The following is a 19871-nucleotide window of genomic DNA, read 5'->3' as shown; positions in this document are numbered from 1 at the left end:
ACACAAACAAATTCCCACCTTCGACATTTTCACCAGGAAAATCCCCTAGAATTCAAAAATTTCTACACAACTATCATTGATTTTTTCGATCCTCAGTCAAGCCACAAGAAACGTTGAAGCTAGTTATCCTTTGCTTATCGGTTTCTGCGACTCTTTCACATAACGCATCGTCCTCCAGCCCTCCATTTTGCAAATATTCTAAGCAGTCACCGACCGAGTCTCATCAACAGTATCACAAAATCATCAGGCTTAGATTCTACGAGATACCATCACAGCAGGCCTAGTTCCTTCCTTTGACAACTGGAGAACAACACAGCGTACCTAGGTAAGTCATTTCTGTCTTCATACATTTTTCTCATTACGTCTGATTCCGCTCACACTCTCCTGCTTCGGCATCAATCAATACCTTTTTACTACATTTTTTTTAAAAAAAAAATCGTCCCTTGCCCGCCACGTTACAAGGAACATCATTTCATCATATTGTTTGCATTTTCTTTGCTTCTTCGCACTTCCCAAATGTCGCATCTGCTTTGAGCTCTGCCTCTTCCCTTTCTTAACCATTCTCATCCAGCACCATCACTACCTTCAGTTGACAGGTTCTAGCTACTTGTTGTAAAGATACACCTTGTACGCTACTTCCTAAACCTTGAAGAGAGTTCTTTTGAAAAGTTCACCATTCACCATTTCTCATTCAATCCTCTCTTATCGGTCGTGGTATCCTCTCTCTACTTCTTAAGGAAAGCATTATTTAATCTACGTTGGCTAACCAGATTTTTATCAGATGATCTGCTCAACATGGTGAAGGAGCGCAAAAATATGGCGAAGAAGCGTAAAAACACGGTGAAGAAACGCCAGAAGAATTCGCGTTCTGCACCATCAGCTGGAGATGAACTCGATTATGACGAGGAAGAGGGCAGTGGTGGTATCGACTCAGACGACCAAGCCCCATGTCTCTCTGATGAAGAAAATAAGGGTAAAAAGTCAAAAGCTCCAAAGACGAGAACCAATGAGAACAAGAGATGGGGCACTCTTTCCTACGCGGAGGGAACCAACTCAAGTCTTCCTCCACTTACCACTGCCGCGGAATTTTTGGAAGGCTTACTTGACAAATTGTTGAGCGGGGGATTCAAAAAAGTTATCGAGCATCTCAATGGCCGGCCTTTGCGCGTCGCCACCGCATGTTCTGGCACTGAAGCACCCATCCTGTTTTTGAAGTCATTTTCCGAAGGTATTATCTTAAAAGCTCTTTTCCAAATAAATTCTAATCATGAAATCTAGGCTTAAGAAAAAGAGGCTACAACTTCGAAATCGAGCATGTCTTCTCATGTGAAATTGATCCGGCTAAACAATCTTACATTCGTCGAAACTTCCCTGGCGTTCCTATTTTACGTGATCTTACAGAAGTCTTTGAGTGGGAGCTTAACCCTGAAAAGAAAGGTTTTATGTAGGTTGAACCATTCGAAATCCTTATTTCCGGCTAACATGTTATAGGACTACCGCTTTTGGTACAACCTATGCGCTTCCAGCGCCGGGTACAGTTGACGTCTTCATCGTTGGTACTTCTTGCACCAGTTATTCTAATTTGAACAACCAAAAGAGTATGGATTTGGAGAAAGACCAAAATGAATCCTCGCGCACTTTCCGCGCATATGTTTTGCTTACTGCGCATCTAAAGACAAAGATTGCTATCAGCGAAAATGTCCAAGGTGGTCCTTTCCTGGCTATGATTAAAATGCTGGCCAACCATGGTTATGTTGGAGGCTCAGCAAACGTCGATAGCAAACATTATGCCATTCCCCAAACTCGCCAACGCGGCTATCTCGTTGCCGTCCTTATATCCTCTCTGGGGGAACTTGAATCTTTACTAAAGTACCTAGAAGATCCAAGCACATGGAAAGAGTTCTATGTTGGCATGAGAGCCATGTGCTCGCGCCCAGCTAGCAGTCATGTTGAGAATTGGATGGAGCCATCTGATTCGAAACCACTCCGGGCTCAGGTTGAATTCCAGGTTGAATCACGTTCGGTCGCAAAGTGGGATACGTGCTATACGAGGCATTATGATTACCGTGTCGTACAGGGCTTCGGTCCTGGTAAGCCTATTACCGATTGGCGCAGTACGGGTAACTTTTATCATCCCGATCATTGGCCCCGTAACCTCAAAGGCTTTGTAGAACGTGTTCACGACGTTACTGATATCAGCCATTTGCGTGGCGTATGTCGAGGTTATGATGACCGTTACCTCAGGTAAGCCTAATTCTATCATATCTCTGTTGCAACATACTGATAATGTGCCTAGTCGAAATATCGATTTGTCACAGAATGTTTATATCCAGCATGACAACGTGAAGTGCGGTCTCATGCCTTGCTTGACACCAAGCGGTGTCATGTGGAATACTGCACGTGGTAGCAAGCTTAGTGGTGAAGAATATCTTCGCCTCCAAGGAATTGATACTGATAGTCTTGAACTTGGTGGTATTTCTCAACAAGACTTGAGAAACCTTGCTGGAAATGCGATGACAATCACAGTGGTTGGAAGTGTAGTGTCGTATTCGCTTCTTGAGTTCTTCGCAATGCTCACTCCAGGCGACGGCGTCAAAATTCCAGTCCAGGACACAGTGACAAAGACTTTCCGTGGTGGAGAAGACATGCTCAGCTCATATGAAGATATTGCAGTTGTTCGAAAGCCTCTTACTGTTGGAGAATGTATTCATCTCGTCAAGTCTTCTGCAAAATACTGCTATTGCGAGGCACGGACTGATATATCACGATCGGCAATTGTCAAATGCAAGAACTGTGGGCATGTTTCATGTACTACCTGTGGGATTAAGCCGCGTCATGCCTACGAACCTTTGGACCCGCATCCCAAGGGAATTACTTCTCGTATTTCGCCTTCGTCCGTCGAGTTCAATATTGCTGCACGTCTGCCAATGATAATTTCAATATCGGGATTGTTCGCCTCGGACTGCCAAGTGTTATCGATTCTCGAAGAGGTTGCCACAGGTGACATTGATCATAATCAATGGGCTGCCTTGCGCATTCCTTTTCTAAAATGCCTCCAATCCACAGTCAGGTTTCAGACGCCAGTTCGATCTTTTGCTTGGAATTTTACATGGCTTTCGGAGCACGCCAGATTGGAGTTATCCCTTAGCGACAAGAAGATTCAATGGATTCTATACGCTCTTCCACCTCCTTCGACTGCTGTTAATAGTTCGTTGAGGAAATATCTTACAAAATTTCCTCTCGCAAGAACAGTTCCTATTTACACATCTGCGGACAGCTCAAGAAGCATTTTCGATTGCACATGGCAGATATGGCAGCCAAAGATTCGCACCGCCAAGGCGACTATTAACTATGGCGGTGAACTTGTCTTTACTTTTGAAAACTCAATTGGTCTTCCTGCCTGGAAAGGAGATCTTATATTCTCCAAGATGGCCATTCAGATCCCAGACGATCAACCCACGTTCAAGGAAATCAATGGTGTTTATCGAGCACATCCGGAATGCCAACAGGCTTTTAATAGCTATCATTCTAAGCAGGGCACTGTCGGAAGAGACAATCACATGCATTTTTTCTATGATCATGAAGGAGGCTCAGGGGACTGGAACAAGCATGGATTCGTCTTCACTCACGACCAGACACGCAAAGAATGGGGAGTATACAGACAAATCGTCGCTGCGCTTTGCACCTCGTGGGAACAGCCCATAGCAAAAGAGATCAAGGAGGGTGTTTATCAATGTGGAGATACCATTTACGAAGATCTTCCCTCGCTAAGAAAAGCAATGAGTGAAACTGTCGAGATTACCTCCTTTGGGAGCTGGACCACAACACCCAAAACCATCAGTCCTATGGCTACCAAATTGTCTGACAGGTCTTCTATGGTTGTCTACGAGAAGCTCAACTCCTTGAATCCCAAGCTTCTTCTCGAGACTGATTGCAAAAACATGCTTAGTGCATTTTCTTGCAAAGCATACACGAATCTGATACCTACTTATTGGGAACCAGATCATTGGATCAATGTAACCAAGCAAAACGGTACTCAATTTTTCAAGGATTGTTTCCACCTGTTAGCTCGTGGCTTAGTCACTCAAGGAACTGATGAGGCCGTTCCACCTTGGATCCCGTGCAACAAACAGGGCGACTTTTCATGTCGATGTGACGATTGTGCACCACCCAAGCCAGATATGCTATGGTGTTTGAAGAGAAATGGCCAAAGAATTCAACAAGCACCATTCGAGAATCCACCAGCAGCTGCGATCTTTGAGACTTTGATAAAGAATGCGCCACCATCAATGCAGCAATGGGTCAGATTCCTCAATAAAGATGGCTTCTTTCAATTTGAGTATCAATTCCTGATCAACCCCGCGGCTTTGTGTCATCAAGCGGCCGGGATTCTTAATTTGTTTCCACGTCCAGAGATTCCTGTGCATCTTTCATGGCGATTCCTTCCTGGAGCTTGGGGGAGCAGTAAATTGCCAACGCGGGTGTTTTCATATATCAATACAGAAACATTAAAGATGTCAATACAGCCACCTACGTTTGTTCCAGGAAAGAAGCTCCGCAATGAGCAACTCAAAACCCTGGCGTGGATGGTAAATCAAGAGAGGCACCCACCTTCTTTCATGGAGAGAGAGGTTGTTGAAGCTTGTCAAAATAACTTGGCATTCAGACTTGAGGGCCGAGCTTCTCGAATGGTAGAACACCGTGCTGGACTAATTGCTGCTGCTGTTGGATATGGCAAGACCATTCTTGCTTTTGCTTTAATGAGCAGGCAGCGTCATGTAGATCGCCTATGGGCCAACTCCCCTAACACCAATGGCCTAATTCCAGTCAAAGCAACAGTGTGTCTGGTGCCAACGCATCTAACTCTACAGTGGAGAAGTGAGGCATGCTTGTTCTTTGGCTATGACGCTAAGGATGATGCAAGAATTGTAACACTCAGAGCATATACAGACGTCAAGGCTCTGACTGTTGAAGATGTTCGGAGAGCAGAGATAATCATTTGCAGCTCTGCCCTTTTCGATAATGAAGGGTACTTGAAACTCATGGCCAAGAACGCTGGAGTTGTTAACTTGGCTAAAGGCGCGACTGACAGAGCCAAGGAAGCTTGGTACCTTAATGCTCAGGCAGAGAGACAGGAGCTCTTGGCTTATCTCTTGGAAAGACTCCCAATGGAAGTAGATGAGACCGACAGTGCAGCTTCTGCCCGAAACGCTCAAATTATCAAAAACTTCAACAAGAAGACCTTTCAAAAATACAAGAAGAATGTTGCAGATGCAGGAGTTAATGAACCACATATCCCTTCAATGCGGCGTAAGGGTGCAGAACTTGTTAAATATCTCATGGAGGAAGCCAAGAGGGATTTCAAGGGCAGGGGCAAACCTAGAACCAATGTCTTGATTGATGAGGCAGATGCTGAGAAGACGTTTGAGTTCCACTACTTTGAAGAAGACTGTGTTGATGGTCTTACTGGGGTATGTTTGTCAGATTTTGCCTGGTCTCGGTGTGTCATAGATGAGGTGGGCTATATAACCCGCAGGAACATGCAGGTGGCTATATATTCACTGACAGCTCACTCCCGGTGGGCCTTGTCAGCAACACCTGACATTACTGATTTTAAATCAACCTCAAAAATTGCCCGGTGCCTTGGCATTAATCTTGGTGTCGACGACCAGGAAACGATCCGCAATGATAAGAATTTGACTAGTACGGAAAGGTTTTTGTCCTATGGACCTGACGCTTCGGCGACCTGGCATTCTCAAAGGCTTCAAGTTGCACAGGAATTCTGCGATACTTTCATCCGCTACGACGCAAAAAAGGGAAATGGGCAATACAATCGTCTTCATCGTTTCATCATTTTGCCATTTGCCACAGCACAATTGGCATCTTACCTCACTATAAAAGCCGATGTTATTAACAAGAGTTACATGATGCCAAGAGCTAAAGCTAACACAATTCGAAGTTCAGTCAAAATGGAAAACTCAAAACTGTATGGTAAGGATACAGATGGGAGATTGAGATTGACCAAAGCCGCATCATTCTTCCCGGAGCACGCTACAAAGGATATAAAATATAAACTAAAGACTATCAAAGACTTGAAAGCATCTGCGCTCAAAGAAATCAACACTGCGAAAGACTATCTACGCCGACAGATGGAGTTCCTCGACTATATGTTGACAGAGAAAACGATCAAGAAGGATCCTGAAATAGTTCTTAGATATGAGAACTGGGAAAGGCAAGTTTTGGGCGGATTCCGTTACCCCGACCCTGACGCTCTTCTTGACATCTTCCAAGTTATCAAAGGCGTTCGAACGGCAAAGGCTAGTAAGACCAGAGATGACTTTTACTATGAAATCCCTGATCCTGCTTATGGTCGCCGTGTCTGGCCTTCTTTAATCGACAAAGTCTTACACAACGGTCGAAAGATGCTTGGCCTTATTGCCCATTTTAAAACAGGACTCATCGAAGTGCACAAAACTGCTATGGACCTTGTGCAATCCAGAGCGGATTATCGCTATTATAGGTCTGTAGGGCAGATTGACCGAGCTGGCAGTATGACACCTATGGGGGATCTCACTTGTAACTTTTGCAAAAAGAGCTCGCCTTTGAACAAAGCTGTTGTTCAAGGTAACTGTGGCCATATCTTGTGCTCGAAATGCAACAACATCTTATCGGAAGGCAATTGCCCAATCGAGCACTGTGGTGGGCAATCACTAGATGACCAAAAGTACTTGGCGTTATCCTTGTATTCTTCAGCTGGAAAATTTCTCGAGCGCAAAGAACCAGGAACTGAAGACGATGAGCTTTCTCAATTCTGGAACAACCCAAGTGTTCGAGTCGACAAGCTGACAGCTTTGCGTTCGATCTATTGGAAGCACGATGACGGCGAGAATAAATTCATAGTATTCAGTCCTCTCCCAGAGTTTTTAGCCATAGCCCAGAAAATGATGGAAGCTGATGGTGTTCCTTGTATCAACCTGAAGGGCAAGAAGAAGGATGTCGCTGATTATCTTGAAAACTTCAAGAATAATAGAGGCATGCGATACAGAGATGATAAAAAAAATGTCAAGCCCAAAACACCTGCACAAATCAAAGCTGCAGAAACTAGAGCTGCAAAAGCAAAAGCTTTGAAGGATGCAAAGCTTGCAGAAGCGGCTAGTGTACCGGTTGATATTGACGCTATTCCTGATGACGCTAATACTGTTCCCATTGATGCTAATGCTATTGAAGTTGATGCATCACCACTTGATGTTGATGCTATTCCTGGTGATGCGGCACCAGCTTCTATGGAGCTAAGCATTCGGGTTAATCCGATTTCTCAAATCCCCCAAAAGAGAAAGAGGAAAGCTGTAGCTACAAATGGTAAAGCTATCGAAGTTGAAGCAAAATCTCTTGGTGTTGCACCAGTTGATAGTGACGATACTCCAATCAAATCTACGTCAGCTTCTGTTGAGACGAACATTCAGGACAATCCAGCCTCTCAAGGTCCCCAGAAGAGAAAAAGGAATAATTCTGTCGACGACACTCATGTGGGTCCTGTTTCCAAAGTTCGACGTGTTGTCTCACTAGATTCGGTTAATCGAACTCCAGTTGCTTCAGGTTCCGCCCCTATTCCAGATTTTCAAGGTGCTTCGGTCGTTCATGGAGATATGATGAGCGGTACAAATCCCGATCTTGATTCATTCCGTACCGAGTGGAGAGCCGAGCTTAATACTAATTCTGAGCCCGGTCCTTCTGCGCCAGGTCCTTCTGCACCAATTGCAACACGAACCCCTTGCTCAACTCGTTCTGTAACAGCAAATCCTCATTTAAGCGCTGAAGATTACATGATGACGACTGGATTGGGATATGAGGTTGATCATGCTGGCACCATTATTTACACGGATCAGGATAACCCTATTCAAGCCCATGAACTCGTTGATGATGACAATGTAGTTTATGATGCTCCTCCACCCTCATTCCCTGTCCCGACTCACACTCGTTCGGCAAAAGAGACAAGAAAGGCTATAAAGGCATGGGTGGCTAAAAACAAGAAGGTCGTTAACTATCCACCACTTGATTTTTCCGAGCTCGAAGACATTAAGGAAGCCGCTGCTCCCGAAGTCCGGATATGCAATTCTCTCTCGGATGATTTGCCTGTGGATTGGGCTCGCGTTGGTAAGGAGGCGTTTGATCCTGAAGAATTTGCTGAGAATCCTGATCCTACCGCTCGTATCTTGTTCCTCGACATTGCCGATGAGTCTGCTGCCGGATCCAATTTAACTGTCGCTAAGCACATCATCTTCTTGACTCCTTACTATGCCGAAAAGCAAAAGTACAATTCTTCAATGACTCAGGCAATGGGTCGTGCAATTCGTCATGGTCAAGAACTGGGTGGCACTGTGACTGTTCACCATCTACTTGTTCAGGACTCTGTCGAGACTGACATTGCTTACGAACTTATGGACGATCAATTTCCCGGAAGGGTCAATGCAACGGAGTTACTTGCTAAGCACAAATCTAACATTGAGCCTGCCTTTTTCAATAGATAAGCTAGGCTGGTTGGCCTGCTTTATTTGTCTATGGTCTCTCTCTTAGCTGGTTATGTTCAAATCACAATTGTACTATGCAATATCAACTGGTGTACGCTAGAGCATGTGTGTATGAACGCCGTTTACTCAATCTGCATACCTCAGACTTCAAGTCTTGCTCGCTCGCTTCCTTTGGTCAAGGTGGACCAGAGATGTATGGATTTCAGATTGAATAGATAATTCATAATGTTCTGAGAGAATTTTCCTTTTGTGGTGGCTACTTCGGTTCTCATTTATTTGTTCTTGTAGGGGATTGGTGGATTGTTTCACGAGTGATAGTGGGGAGGGCGGTGGTAATGACTTCAGTGTTCTTCAAAATAGGAATTTGTTTCTTACTTGTGGTGGATAGCATAAAGTCTATGACTTTCTCTATTGGTTCTCAAATTGGGATTAGTTAGTTTTTTCTTCGACGTATGTCGTTGACTAGTGTTAGGATGTCTCATTTCTCGACGATGAGAAAGGGTCTAGTTATTTCTTTTTTTTTCTCTAGATGTCATAAGACTTCTGCCAGTCGCATAAAATGCCTCCAACAGAAATAGTATAAGAACAATAGAGTTTTATACCAAGCAGAACCGACTAATTCTACAATTGTGAATCTTATGTTTGAAGTAATGTGATGTGAGATGATTTGGCTTGTAACTTAACCTATGGTGTTGACTTGAACTACTGACTAGTCTATTCCAACGTTGTCATAGTATGTTCATCGAAATTTCTCGGGATAATTCGAAGAACGAAATAATTCGGTATATTCTAGACCATGTATTCGGAAGGGAAGAGAATGCCAGGGACAATTAAGCTCTCTGCATAGGTAGTTGTACTCGAATAGCCTTCAAAATGTAGACAGACAAAAGTATACGTAATGCTTGCTACGATATATGATCTTGTATATCATCATTATTTCGAGATGGCTTCCAGCTCAGGATGTGGGCCGCATACCTAATTAAACGATGTAGAACATAAAATTACTGTATCATAAATATCTCTACATAAATACATTCGCTTAAACTACAAAGTCGCCTGTTTCTATCTCCATGAAGTTGGTTCTTGGATATGAATAGTTACTTGAGAGGTGAGTGTTAGAAACGAGGAATGCTTCTTCCATCCCTTGTTTTTCAGCTTTTTCTTTGATCTACACGCGAAACATATTTTCCCTATGTTTTAAAGCCTGTGTGGAAACTCTCTGTTATAGATCTTGATGCTTCGGAGAGGTTCTATTCACAAGACACTATGTAAGAGATTGAGCATCTACATAATTGAAAACAGATAGTCAAATAAATTACGATAAGTAAAGATTGCCGATACGTTCCTACGAATACACAGTTCATCGAAAAACAAATACTCCGGACGGTACAACAATCAAACACGATACCATCAATCTCCTCTCCACCCACGACCAGCAATTTCACAGAGCTCTTTTTTTCGTACGTAACCCCGTCCTCCTAACCCTCCCCCCTCCATATCAAAAGTTCCTCCACTTTATCACTGCTAACTTTCATTCCGGTCCACAGCCCACGATTTACCTCACAACACTTGTCCAAAATGCATTGCTGCTTTTGTCAGTATTGCAATATGACGAAGAAAGAGAACTGCGGCCAATGCCAAGCCTATAAGGCAGCCAGCAGAATTATCGAAAGAATCGTGATTACCGAGGGAGGCGACAAAGGCGCGAAGATAGAGCACGAGAAGAAAGTGGAAATGTCTGAAATCCCTTCCACGTCAGATGCCGAAAACGAAAAAGACAAACCATGCATGCTTGTGCAAATAAAAAAATTCGGGTCGCTTGTTTCTGTGGTCATGAACGAGGATTATGTGCGTGTCTCAATGGCACGTGAGGATGCCAGCTGCCCGGGGAAGTATGGACCCGTTAAGAAGGTCAAGTTGTGGGAGGCCTCTGAAACGAAGATTTGAGACATTATGCCACGCTTGCAGGCTGATGCTGCTTGGTTGCCACATGTGTCGGTGGAAGGTATGGAGATGGGAGGAGACTAGGAGGGAAAGGAGGGTGAGATATGGAATGAGGAATCTGTGGGGGCAAGGGTGAAAGTTTTGGTTGCGGGATGAGAGTTTTCGTTTGGACTCTTGATAGATAATCAATGTTGAATGGTTGATTATAACTCTGACTACTTTCCCCTCTTCAAATTTTCTCTCTCTTCCACACTTAGCTTGTTGAATTCTGCCAAGATTGTCTCATTTTCAGCAAGCTTTTCCTCTGCTACCTTGGCTCTGTCCTCTGCTGTCTTTATCCTATCCTCGATCGCCTTCTTTGCCGCTTCCGTTTTCTCTATGCCCTCTCTTTTGACTTTCGCCAGGGATATAAGTGTATATAAGGATTCTTCTGCGATATAATGGGGGAAACTTGGATATTCCCGATGAAAACGGTCGTCGTAAAATTTGACCGATGGATTAAGAACGGGCTCTACGTCCTCAAAAGAGTGGTAGAATTTTTTTTGGAATTTTTTCGCCGTTTCAGAGGGCAATATGTTTCTCCTTGCTAACGCGTCTTTTATAAACCTTCCCCATTGCGGATATTCGAGCTTTTCCATCATATAAAATTCCACCCATTCTGGAAGATAACCCCCATGTTCCCAGTCGATGATCCCACTCAAATGCTTATCTTTCACCATAATATTCTGTATGTTTAAATCCCCATGCGTGAGCACAAAAGGTCCTCCAGGCTTGATATGGCGGGAAAATTCTTCCATCAAACGATCCTTACGAGATTTATCCGGAATATACGGTTCCACTCGAGCCCACCATTCGTCTACATCAGACGTCCAAAAATCCAAGGAATATTCAGAACCGAGAGTTTTGTCTCTTATCAACGAACCATCTGGAGCTTCTATTTTATCTGATGTAAATTTACGTAGTTGTGCAAGACACTCCGCGACTTCGTCAGCAATGACCATGAACTCTTCGTAATCAAGTTTTGACTTAGCCCTAAACAACGATTCACCTGGAACCTTATCCATGAGAAAGAAATGACCTTCACTATCCGACCAATGCTTCATATTCTTTGCCACAGGAATTGTCGAGTTTTCGTCCAAGAAACGAGTGATTGGATATTCAGGGCCTAGGTGGTTTGTGCCCCATCTCGTATCATTAATATTCATTTCTTTCAAAATGTATTTATCGCCAATTGACCATACTCCCCTTTTGCCACCGTGGGCAATCAATTTAATGGTGCTGATGTAACCGCCGTGTATCGCATTATCAGCAGTGAATCCGCAATTCTGGCATAGCAAGAGATCTGGAGATTTTGGACGTTTCGCATGATGCTCCCTCGCCTCTTCCTCTGTAGTTCCTCGAAAGGGTGTATACTGTCCTGGCATTTTCCTGTATGTATTGAGGGGCTTGAAGTGATTCGGTGCACGGGTTTCGATGCGAAGACTTGATAGTGATATGCCTGATTACAACAGTATAGATGGATGATGACACTTGGGTGTAGAGTATGGGGAAAAGGCAATCAGACAAATAAGTTCTCAAGGATAAAGAAGTATTATTTCATGTAACCCCACTATGTAGAATCAAGTTGAACAATGAAAATGTCTTCTTTCCTACAAAGGTAGAAACTTTGCTACTAGTGTACACGATCAATTCTCCACCCAATTGCTGATGATTTTTGTATATCCCTTGTTGATCTCGAATGGTTTTGCTACTGAATGAAAGAAAAGGGATGGAAAAGAACTTATTGCATTGAAGAGGTAGGTAGAACAAAGGAGATGGTAAAGATCTCGATTGGAATGAACATCTACCGAAGACGGATGCCATTTCATTTCGTTGTATTGGAAGAATAAAGGAGACCTCGGAACATACCATAGAAGAAAGAAACTCGATTTCAATGCGTCCCAATGCTTCTGTACATGTGTGGGTACACTTGTGGGGTTTCGAGCTAGGTTGACAATCTTCGATAGTCAGAGTATCATTATTTGTCAAAAGATAGGTCAATCGTATCCTTCTCTTTGTTGACGATGGATTCGATGATAACTATCTATTAAGAAAATTGTGTGAGGAACCTTGGTATGATTTGATCAAGGTTTGAATCTTGGGTTATGTTATGTGCATTCTTCTCCAGAGTAGCTCAAACACTACAATGGTTCCTGTAGCTTCTTTATTGTGTTTTGTGAGACATGGGTATATACACAGACTTCGACCTTACTTAAGGCTTCTTCGGGTAGGCAGTATTGATACCAAGCTGATGCTATATCATAGCAGTGCGTAATATCTTTGATGAATAGAAGCGATGGCTTTGGAAGTAGACGATTCCGGATAAAAATATCGAGAAAGCAACTTTGCACGCCCACGGCTCTGTATTGATTAACGCTCCTCGCTATGTTCTGATGGTAAAGCGGGAAACGGAAAGGATTCATTACAGCACTGGCTATCAAGACTTGAAAGAGGAAGTGGCAAGTAAATCAAAGTTCCGAATGCTCTTAGATAATATCTTCGAGGAAGTCATGATATCCCTTAGACTGCCAGCTAGCAGCGCCAGATACAATCCATACATTAAACAAGAATATCAATAACTTTATAAATAAATGTTGAATAATTATTCCCAAAAAAAAATGTATCAAAATGATAAAAAATCTCAAAATCCTAACATTTTGATTGATCAATAAGTGCTCATTAAGCGACATCGCCACTAGTTGACAATCTAGAGGATATCTTGAGGCTGTCGGAGGACTCAGTTGGCAGTCTAGGGAATAACAATGTCATGAAAAAAAGGGGTTGGTTAATGACCTTATCATAAGGAAAGAAAGGACGCGTTCCCTACCTACCTTATATAAGATCTTACCTTCAGAAAGTAGCAGCGATGAAGCTTCATTGATCCATCTCGAGTACCACTAGTCTCTAGATACTCCCATTCATCTATAAATCATATATATGATGATGTATTGATGATATTGACGTTATCATTAATAGCGGAACGGACATGGAAAATGCAAGATTCCGGCTTAGAAATATCCGTCCCTCTCGAGAGCCCCTAACTGATTGCGGGTCTCGGCTGCCGGGTATGGTATACAATCTTACCAATCATCTTGATATACTTTCCATTCCTCATTTTCCGTGAATATTCGCAATCTTTCTGATATCAATGGGATTGTATAACCTTTCATCGACGCAAGTATCAAAACGAGAATAGCTCCAAGACAAAGAGGTTGCGCTTTATCGCTGTCGTTGAAAGTAGGATTACCATACGAAATCAAGGTGGTGGCGAGCTGACTCATCAAGAAACCCATCCGCCGGATCTCCGCTTGAAGGTAACATAAACAGATAAGGGAACGACGAGATGGGAGGAAATGGAATCGCGGGAAAACGCCACGGGAATGGAATAAGTGATGAGCGAACTTCATTGCTCGGGCATAGAGAGAGAAGTGATCGGATTGATGGAGATGAAGATAGATTGACAGACGGGCAAAGTGGGGGAGACGATACCATCAGCAATGTCGAAGAAGAAGATGAGGATAAAGCAAATCAACAAGTTGGGAAGTTGAGAGCTATATTGATCAGTATCAGTGTATTTGGATTGGTATTTCTTCAAGGTGAATTGCTCTCCTATAGCTCCGGGAGTTTTTGATTGGAGATGAATGATCTCTCTCTCTGTCCCTCTTGGACTGAACTTCATATACTAACGCAATTATACCCACAGCCTCAAACATGTCCGGAATATCAACCACACAGTCCAAAATAGCAGAAGATCTCAATTCATTTGCTGAAGCAAGTTGGTTTACATCCACCTACCTCGTAAGTCATCCTTCCCACCATCAAACAATCACGCCCTTACATCTAGCCTTCAGATCGCCCTGTCTTCCATGTCACCCGTGGCCGCTCGTCTGGCCCAGATTTTCTCTCCGAGGAATTGTATCTTAACCGCCGCATTCCTCTTTTCAATCGGGGGTATCGTCACCTCACAAGCTCCAGATCTCAAGACCTTCCTCATCGGAAGAGCCATAAGTGGGATCGGTGGTGCGGGTATCATGACGATTAGTTTCATCTTGATCTTAGAACTCACCACCAAGAAGCGAAGGGGCATCTTCATCGGACTTGCAAATTCCGGATTTACCGTGGGTGTATCGCTTGGTGCAGTGGTCTGGGGAGCTTTATTGCCCGCTGTAGGCTGGAGAGCTCTATTCTTGTTCCAATCACCTCTTGCTATCCTTTCGGGAATAGGAATTTATTTCAGTATCCCAAAGAGTTTTACTTCTGGACAGAAGAGCATTGATGGCGCATCGATTACTTCGAAACTTGCCAAGATTGATTATCTCGGATCGCTTTTTCTCGTAAGTACCAAATACCCACAACACTGTACCTATGAAGCATGGGACTAGAACTCATACCAAACCTTCCAGGTAACAACCATAATTCTCTTCCTCTACGGTCTCTCCTCGCCCCAAATCGAATCGCTACCCATCCTCTGCTCTCTCCTCACTCTCATCCTCTTCCTCTACATCGAGCTCAAAATCGCCACCGACCCCATCATACCCATTGCGGTTTTGAAATCGCGCGGCGCTCTCCTCTCCTGTATTTCTCAACTGGGAACCATGGCTGCAAGATGGACCATTCTATTCTACACGCCCGTCTACGCAATTTCCATCCGCGGCTGGTCACCCGCTTCCGCTGGCTCTATTCTCATCCCTACCAATCTGGGGTTTGCCCTGGGTGGCATCGCAGCCGGCGCATTCCATATCAAACGAGCAGGGAGTTTCTGGCTGTAAGTTCCCTTCATCCTTCCATATAAAAAAGAAGAAGGAAAAGAAAAAGACATTTCTAACCTCCCATCGGCAGACCCTCCATCCTCACTCTTCTCCTCTTCTCCACCACCCTCCTCTTCTTCTCCTTCCTCTCCACCCCCACCACTCCCACTCCCCTCTACCTCCTCCTCGCCCTCCTCAACGGCCTCACCATCGGCTCCGCCCTAAACTACACTCTCGCGCACCTTCTCCACCTCACTCCCCCCTCCACCCACTTCATCTCCACCTCCCTCCTCACCACCTTCCGTGGTTTCGCCGGCTCCTTCGGCTCTGCCATCGGCGGCGGCGCATTTATCCGAGTCTTGCAAACCCAATTACGCGAAGGATTTTCACGCAATGGGGGACTGGAAGGAAGAGAAGAGTTGGTGAGGAAGTTACTCGGCAGTCCGGCTCTCGTGGGTCAATTAGAGGGAGTGGAGAGGGAAGTGGTGATGAGGGCTTATGGAGAGGGCTTTCGAGTTTTGTGGCTGGGCGCCGCGGTGTGTGCGTTTCTGATGGTGGGCGTTCAGGCGGCGACGGGGTGGGATAGTCCTGCGCGGGGAGGTGTCAAGAGCCAGGATAGATTGGAGGTGGGAAATGGGTTGGGGGTTGGGAATGAGGTATGGGAAGAGGGAATGGAGGAGGGTGTTTAGTGGGTTGTTGATTGGTTCGTTCATTGGCCCGTCTGTTTGTGGAATGCGAGTTGTGTTAGAACGGAGTTTGTATATAGATAGATGGGTATGTACCTAGCAGTTTAGACGAGTGCTTTGTATAGATAGACCCGTCATGATAGATCGAACTACATGTACCGTAGAAGTAAGTAAATAGATTGTACAACGATAAACAGAGTATACAAATAAAATTACTACATTCTCATCTCGATTTATTATCGAATGAAATATTATTCCCGTTTAATACCTAGGTACTTATATTTGTTTCTATTACTTGTATTTTAAGAGATTCTATACTACTTTAAATCATTCAAATCATTAGATTTTCAGACTTACCAACACCTTCAATACTTCTTCTATCGTACATAAGCCGGAAACAAGAGTCTAGCGATATGTATATAGATGATAATAATATTATCAATTTTTTCTTATTATATTTATAAAAAGTTTAGATGAGATTGATTCTACTCCACTCTACTCTACTTAAGTTAATATATAAATCACTCTCTCAAAAAGCCCTCAGATCTCTAAAGAGCTTTCAAATTCTTATTCAAATAACAGAAATCTTTTTTTAAATTTAATATTTCGAAAGCTACGCAGTATGAGTATCGGTATACGTACCTGGCAGGTCCTGAGTAGTATTAAAAATTATTATAAAGAGTATTAGTGAGACTATTATTATTTTTAGCTACGAAGGGCTAAGAAAAAGCTCGTCTTTCTAAACACTTAAATCCCTAGGCTGACTAGTACTGTTCCAATCATAATCCTAATTCTATCCCAATTGTTAATTCCCAGTTCTATACCCCATCTTGATCATTACTTCGTATCCGGTTCATTATATGCAAGAAATACCCTTGAAACCACATCTCCTCTAATACATCCCCCATCATTCAATAATCCAATCCATCAAACCAGATCATCTTCCCTTCCTATCGCTACCTTTCCCTTTTCCATTCTCTTTCCTTTATCATCACCTCCATCATCACCCAATTGCATTTCTACCTCTCCACCCACAGACCCCTTTCCGCCAATCGCATCCCTCCACCCCTTTCCCCACCTAACAGCCGCCCAAGTCGCCGCACTACTAACCACCAAAAACCCCGCACTAATCGTCGAAAACCAACCTACCCCAATTTTCTCCACTGCCGGTAGCACCGTCGCACTCCCCGTCGCCGCAAACAAATATCTAATCATATAATTCCCCGCAATAACCTCCGCACCATTCCTCTGCATCACATCCAAACAATACGTATTCAGACTTGGAAAACAGAAAAGTTGCGCCACCCCTTGCAAAAACATCATGATAACGGGAAGCGGAATACCGCCAAAATCTTTTTCCACAGACCAACCATAGAGGAGCATGCAAGCGGGGATGACGATGCCCATAAAGGGGAGAGCGGAGCGGAGTCGATCTTCCGGGACGCGAGTCCCGCGGATACGGATGTATTTGTTGGTTATGTGATCAGAATAGCGACCGCCGAAGAAGGTTCCGAGAATGTATCCCATACCTGGGGCGAGATAGAAAAGACCAGATTGAATGGGGGTGGTGAGATGGAAGCGGGGATTAAGAACATAGCGAATCTGTACAGTTCGAATCTTAGTTTTGTTCTTTACTCTGCTATGATTACCCAGAAGAAAGAGAGGTGAGGTAATATCATATCTTATTATACAAGTATGAGGAATAGGAGAACTTACAGGAGTCAAAAGCGAATACATATTCCACACCAAACTACTACTCGCCAAGGCCACCATAATCAAATTCGGATACTTATAAAGTTTGATGACTCTCCAAGGATTCAACATTCCCCACAGTACTCCTGCTTTCCTCTTCCAACTCATCCCAACCAATTCATCCTTCTTCATTCGATGAATAGTTTCGGGTAGCAAGAAATAAGCTCCAATCACAGCACATGCGGCCAATGCAGTTTGCAGCCAGAAAATTACACGCCAAGATTTGAATGTGACAATTATACCCCCAATAAAGGGCCCGAGTGCGGGCCCGATAAGTGTACCAGAAAGAAACCAACCCATTGCAGTTCCACGTTCTGTTGGACGATAGATATCCCCGATACAAGCTGCGCCGATAGTGAGAAACGAGGTTCCTTGAAAGGCCGTCAGAATACGAAAGATAAAGAATGCAGGAAGATTGGGAGCGAGCGCCGTGCCAATTGAGCAGGCTGTAAAGAGGGAGGAGGTTATGAGGGAAATCTAAGATTATTTAGTATTCTCAACGACATGTTCAAATAAATGAACTAAAAGCGTACCCATCTCCTCCCATAAACCTGACTCAATGGTCCCCACACCAATGGACTCAATCCCATAAACAACATATACAACGCATTACTCAAATTGATAATGGTACCAGTACTATTATACGTAGTCGCCACCTCTGGCACCGCTGCCAATACCGTAGTACTGCTAATCGGAGCCAAGAAACTGCAAAAGGAAAGCAGAGCCACGATAACGAGTTTGCGATTGGGAGGAACGCGGTCGTAGATAGCATCGGGGATGGAGATATTAGAATACGTTTGTTGGATTGGCGCATCTTGAGTATTGGAGATGTGCGAAGCGATTGGGGCTAGATTCGAGGGTGGCTGTTGGGAAGGAATGGAGCTACTTGTACTGTGAATAGAATAGGTATCGGATGCTTCATGTGAAATGGTCGATTCGTCTTTTTGACGAGGAGATAGTTGTCCATGTTGGCTCGTTGATGGATCATGGTGGTTCAGACTTGAAGCCATGATTGGAATTGGATATTAAAGAGAGATGTTTAGGTATAATATTGAAATATGCGTCATCCGTCAAAAAGCAAGCGAAGGATGTATGAGAAGAACCCTTGCGGATCATAAAAGGCAATCGAATGACTGAAGCAAAGAACTAACAATTGATCCAATCGATCCTGGTGATCGTAAGAATGGCGAGTGATCCAATTGAACTGAAAGTCTTCCAATTCCCAATGGATCCAAAAAGAACGAAAGACTCGGGGTACATGTATATATAGAGAGAGGGGGGAGAGAGAGGGGGGAGAGAGAGGGGGGAGAGAGAGAGAGAGAAAGAGAGGGAAAAAAGATGGAGAAACAAAAACAGCAACAGAAACAGAAGCAGAAACAGGAAAGAAAAAACATTTCAATCCCCTCCCCATGAGCATGAGTCAAAGACCGACAAACCTACCGTACATACTCGATCAAGAACGCACCACACCTACTTTTCCCCTCTGCCCTTTGCCATTTGCCCTTCACTTTCCCATTCCCCTCATTCATCCCACGAGCGAGTGAGTGATAAGCAATTGCTATCGCACCATGGCATAGGTGACATATCCTATCCTATCCCATCCCATCCCAATCCATCCCAACCCAGCCCAACCTATTCCCCTTCCTCTCCTAGACCATTCTCTCTGGCCGATAATCGGCTTCCCTAGACCTCATTCCCAAACATTTCCCACCTACCGCTCAACCTACCACTCCACCTCCCCAGCAAACTTCCCAACCTTATCGACATTCCAATTTTTTGCACACACACTTCTACAAAAGGAGCTTAGCAGTCAATATCACGTGATTCAAAAAGCTTAACCTGCATATCCACAAAGGACAAAAGTGTTGTGATTGGTTCAATTGGTTCAATTGATTCAACTGATTTTTTCCCTACCTTTTGACTCGAGTACTTGACCCACTAAATATACCTAGTCACGGCTAGTATTGCAGAAAGTGGATATGCCGTTTTTCCGAATCGACTTTTCCGTGTTATTGCCGGATCGATTATCCCATTGCACTTTCCATCTTAGGACAATGGGTATCGCTCTAGAGATCTAGCCCTACAAGAAGTATTTCTAGCCCACGAAAAGTCACGAAAGTGACATTCCAATGCATATGTGAATCGTGATACAGAGAAGAGTCACATACGATAGT

General features: G+C 43.9%; 4 protein-coding genes across 4 annotated transcripts; 2 read left to right on the top strand and 2 right to left on the bottom strand.

The window, feature by feature from the left end:
* Positions 1–795: 795 nt before the first annotated feature.
* EAE98_003457 (uncharacterized protein) lies at positions 796–8528 on the top strand (the record flags this gene model as incomplete). Its single annotated transcript, XM_038951077.1, has 4 exons — positions 796–1228; positions 1279–1444; positions 1492–2244; positions 2297–8528. 4 exons carry the CDS (start codon positions 796–798, stop codon positions 8526–8528), a joined length of 7584 nt encoding a protein of 2527 aa, XP_038812541.1.
* A 2159-nt stretch (positions 8529–10687) lies between these two features.
* Positions 10688–11896, bottom strand: EAE98_003456 (uncharacterized protein; the record flags this gene model as incomplete). The annotated part of the gene is made up of 1 exon (XM_038951076.1): positions 10688–11896. The coding sequence occupies one exon, from the start codon at positions 11894–11896 to the stop codon at positions 10688–10690; it is 1209 nt and encodes a 402-aa protein (XP_038812540.1).
* A 1755-nt stretch (positions 11897–13651) lies between these two features.
* EAE98_003455 (uncharacterized protein) lies at positions 13652–15948 on the top strand (the record flags this gene model as incomplete). Its single annotated transcript, XM_038951075.1, has 5 exons — positions 13652–14107; positions 14215–14309; positions 14363–14845; positions 14915–15276; positions 15351–15948. The coding sequence occupies exons 1-5, from the start codon at positions 13855–13857 to the stop codon at positions 15946–15948; spliced, it is 1791 nt and encodes a 596-aa protein (XP_038812539.1). The 5' UTR covers positions 13652–13854.
* Positions 15949–16619: 671 nt separating this feature from the next.
* On the bottom strand, positions 16620–19014 carry EAE98_003454 (uncharacterized protein). The gene is made up of 3 exons (XM_038951074.1): positions 18231–19014; positions 17662–18174; positions 16620–17547 (listed from the first exon to the last, which is right to left on the bottom strand). Exons 1-3 carry the CDS (start codon positions 18705–18707, stop codon positions 16873–16875), a joined length of 1665 nt encoding a protein of 554 aa, XP_038812538.1. The 5' UTR covers positions 18708–19014; the 3' UTR covers positions 16620–16872.
* Between the last annotated feature and the right edge of the window lie 857 nt (positions 19015–19871).

This window comes from Botrytis deweyae (assembly GCF_014898535.1).
Source record: "Botrytis deweyae strain B1 chromosome Unknown BDEW_006, whole genome shotgun sequence".
Lineage (NCBI taxonomy): Eukaryota > Fungi > Ascomycota > Leotiomycetes > Helotiales > Sclerotiniaceae > Botrytis > Botrytis deweyae.
The sequence above is the reverse complement of the archived record's forward strand: the minus strand, read 5'-3'. Positions and strand labels throughout refer to the sequence as shown.

Coding starts and splice junctions, on each gene's coding strand:
- EAE98_003454 (XM_038951074.1), bottom strand. CDS start 18,707: ATGGCTTCAAGTCTGAACCACCATGATCCATCAACGAGCCAACATGGA. Junction 18,175..18,230: donor AGGTTTATGGGAGGAGATGG/GTACGCTTTTAG, acceptor AAATAATCTTAG/ATTTCCCTCATAACCTCCTC. Junction 17,548..17,661: donor TGTATTCGCTTTTGACTCCT/GTAAGTTCTCCT, acceptor CGAACTGTACAG/ATTCGCTATGTTCTTAATCC.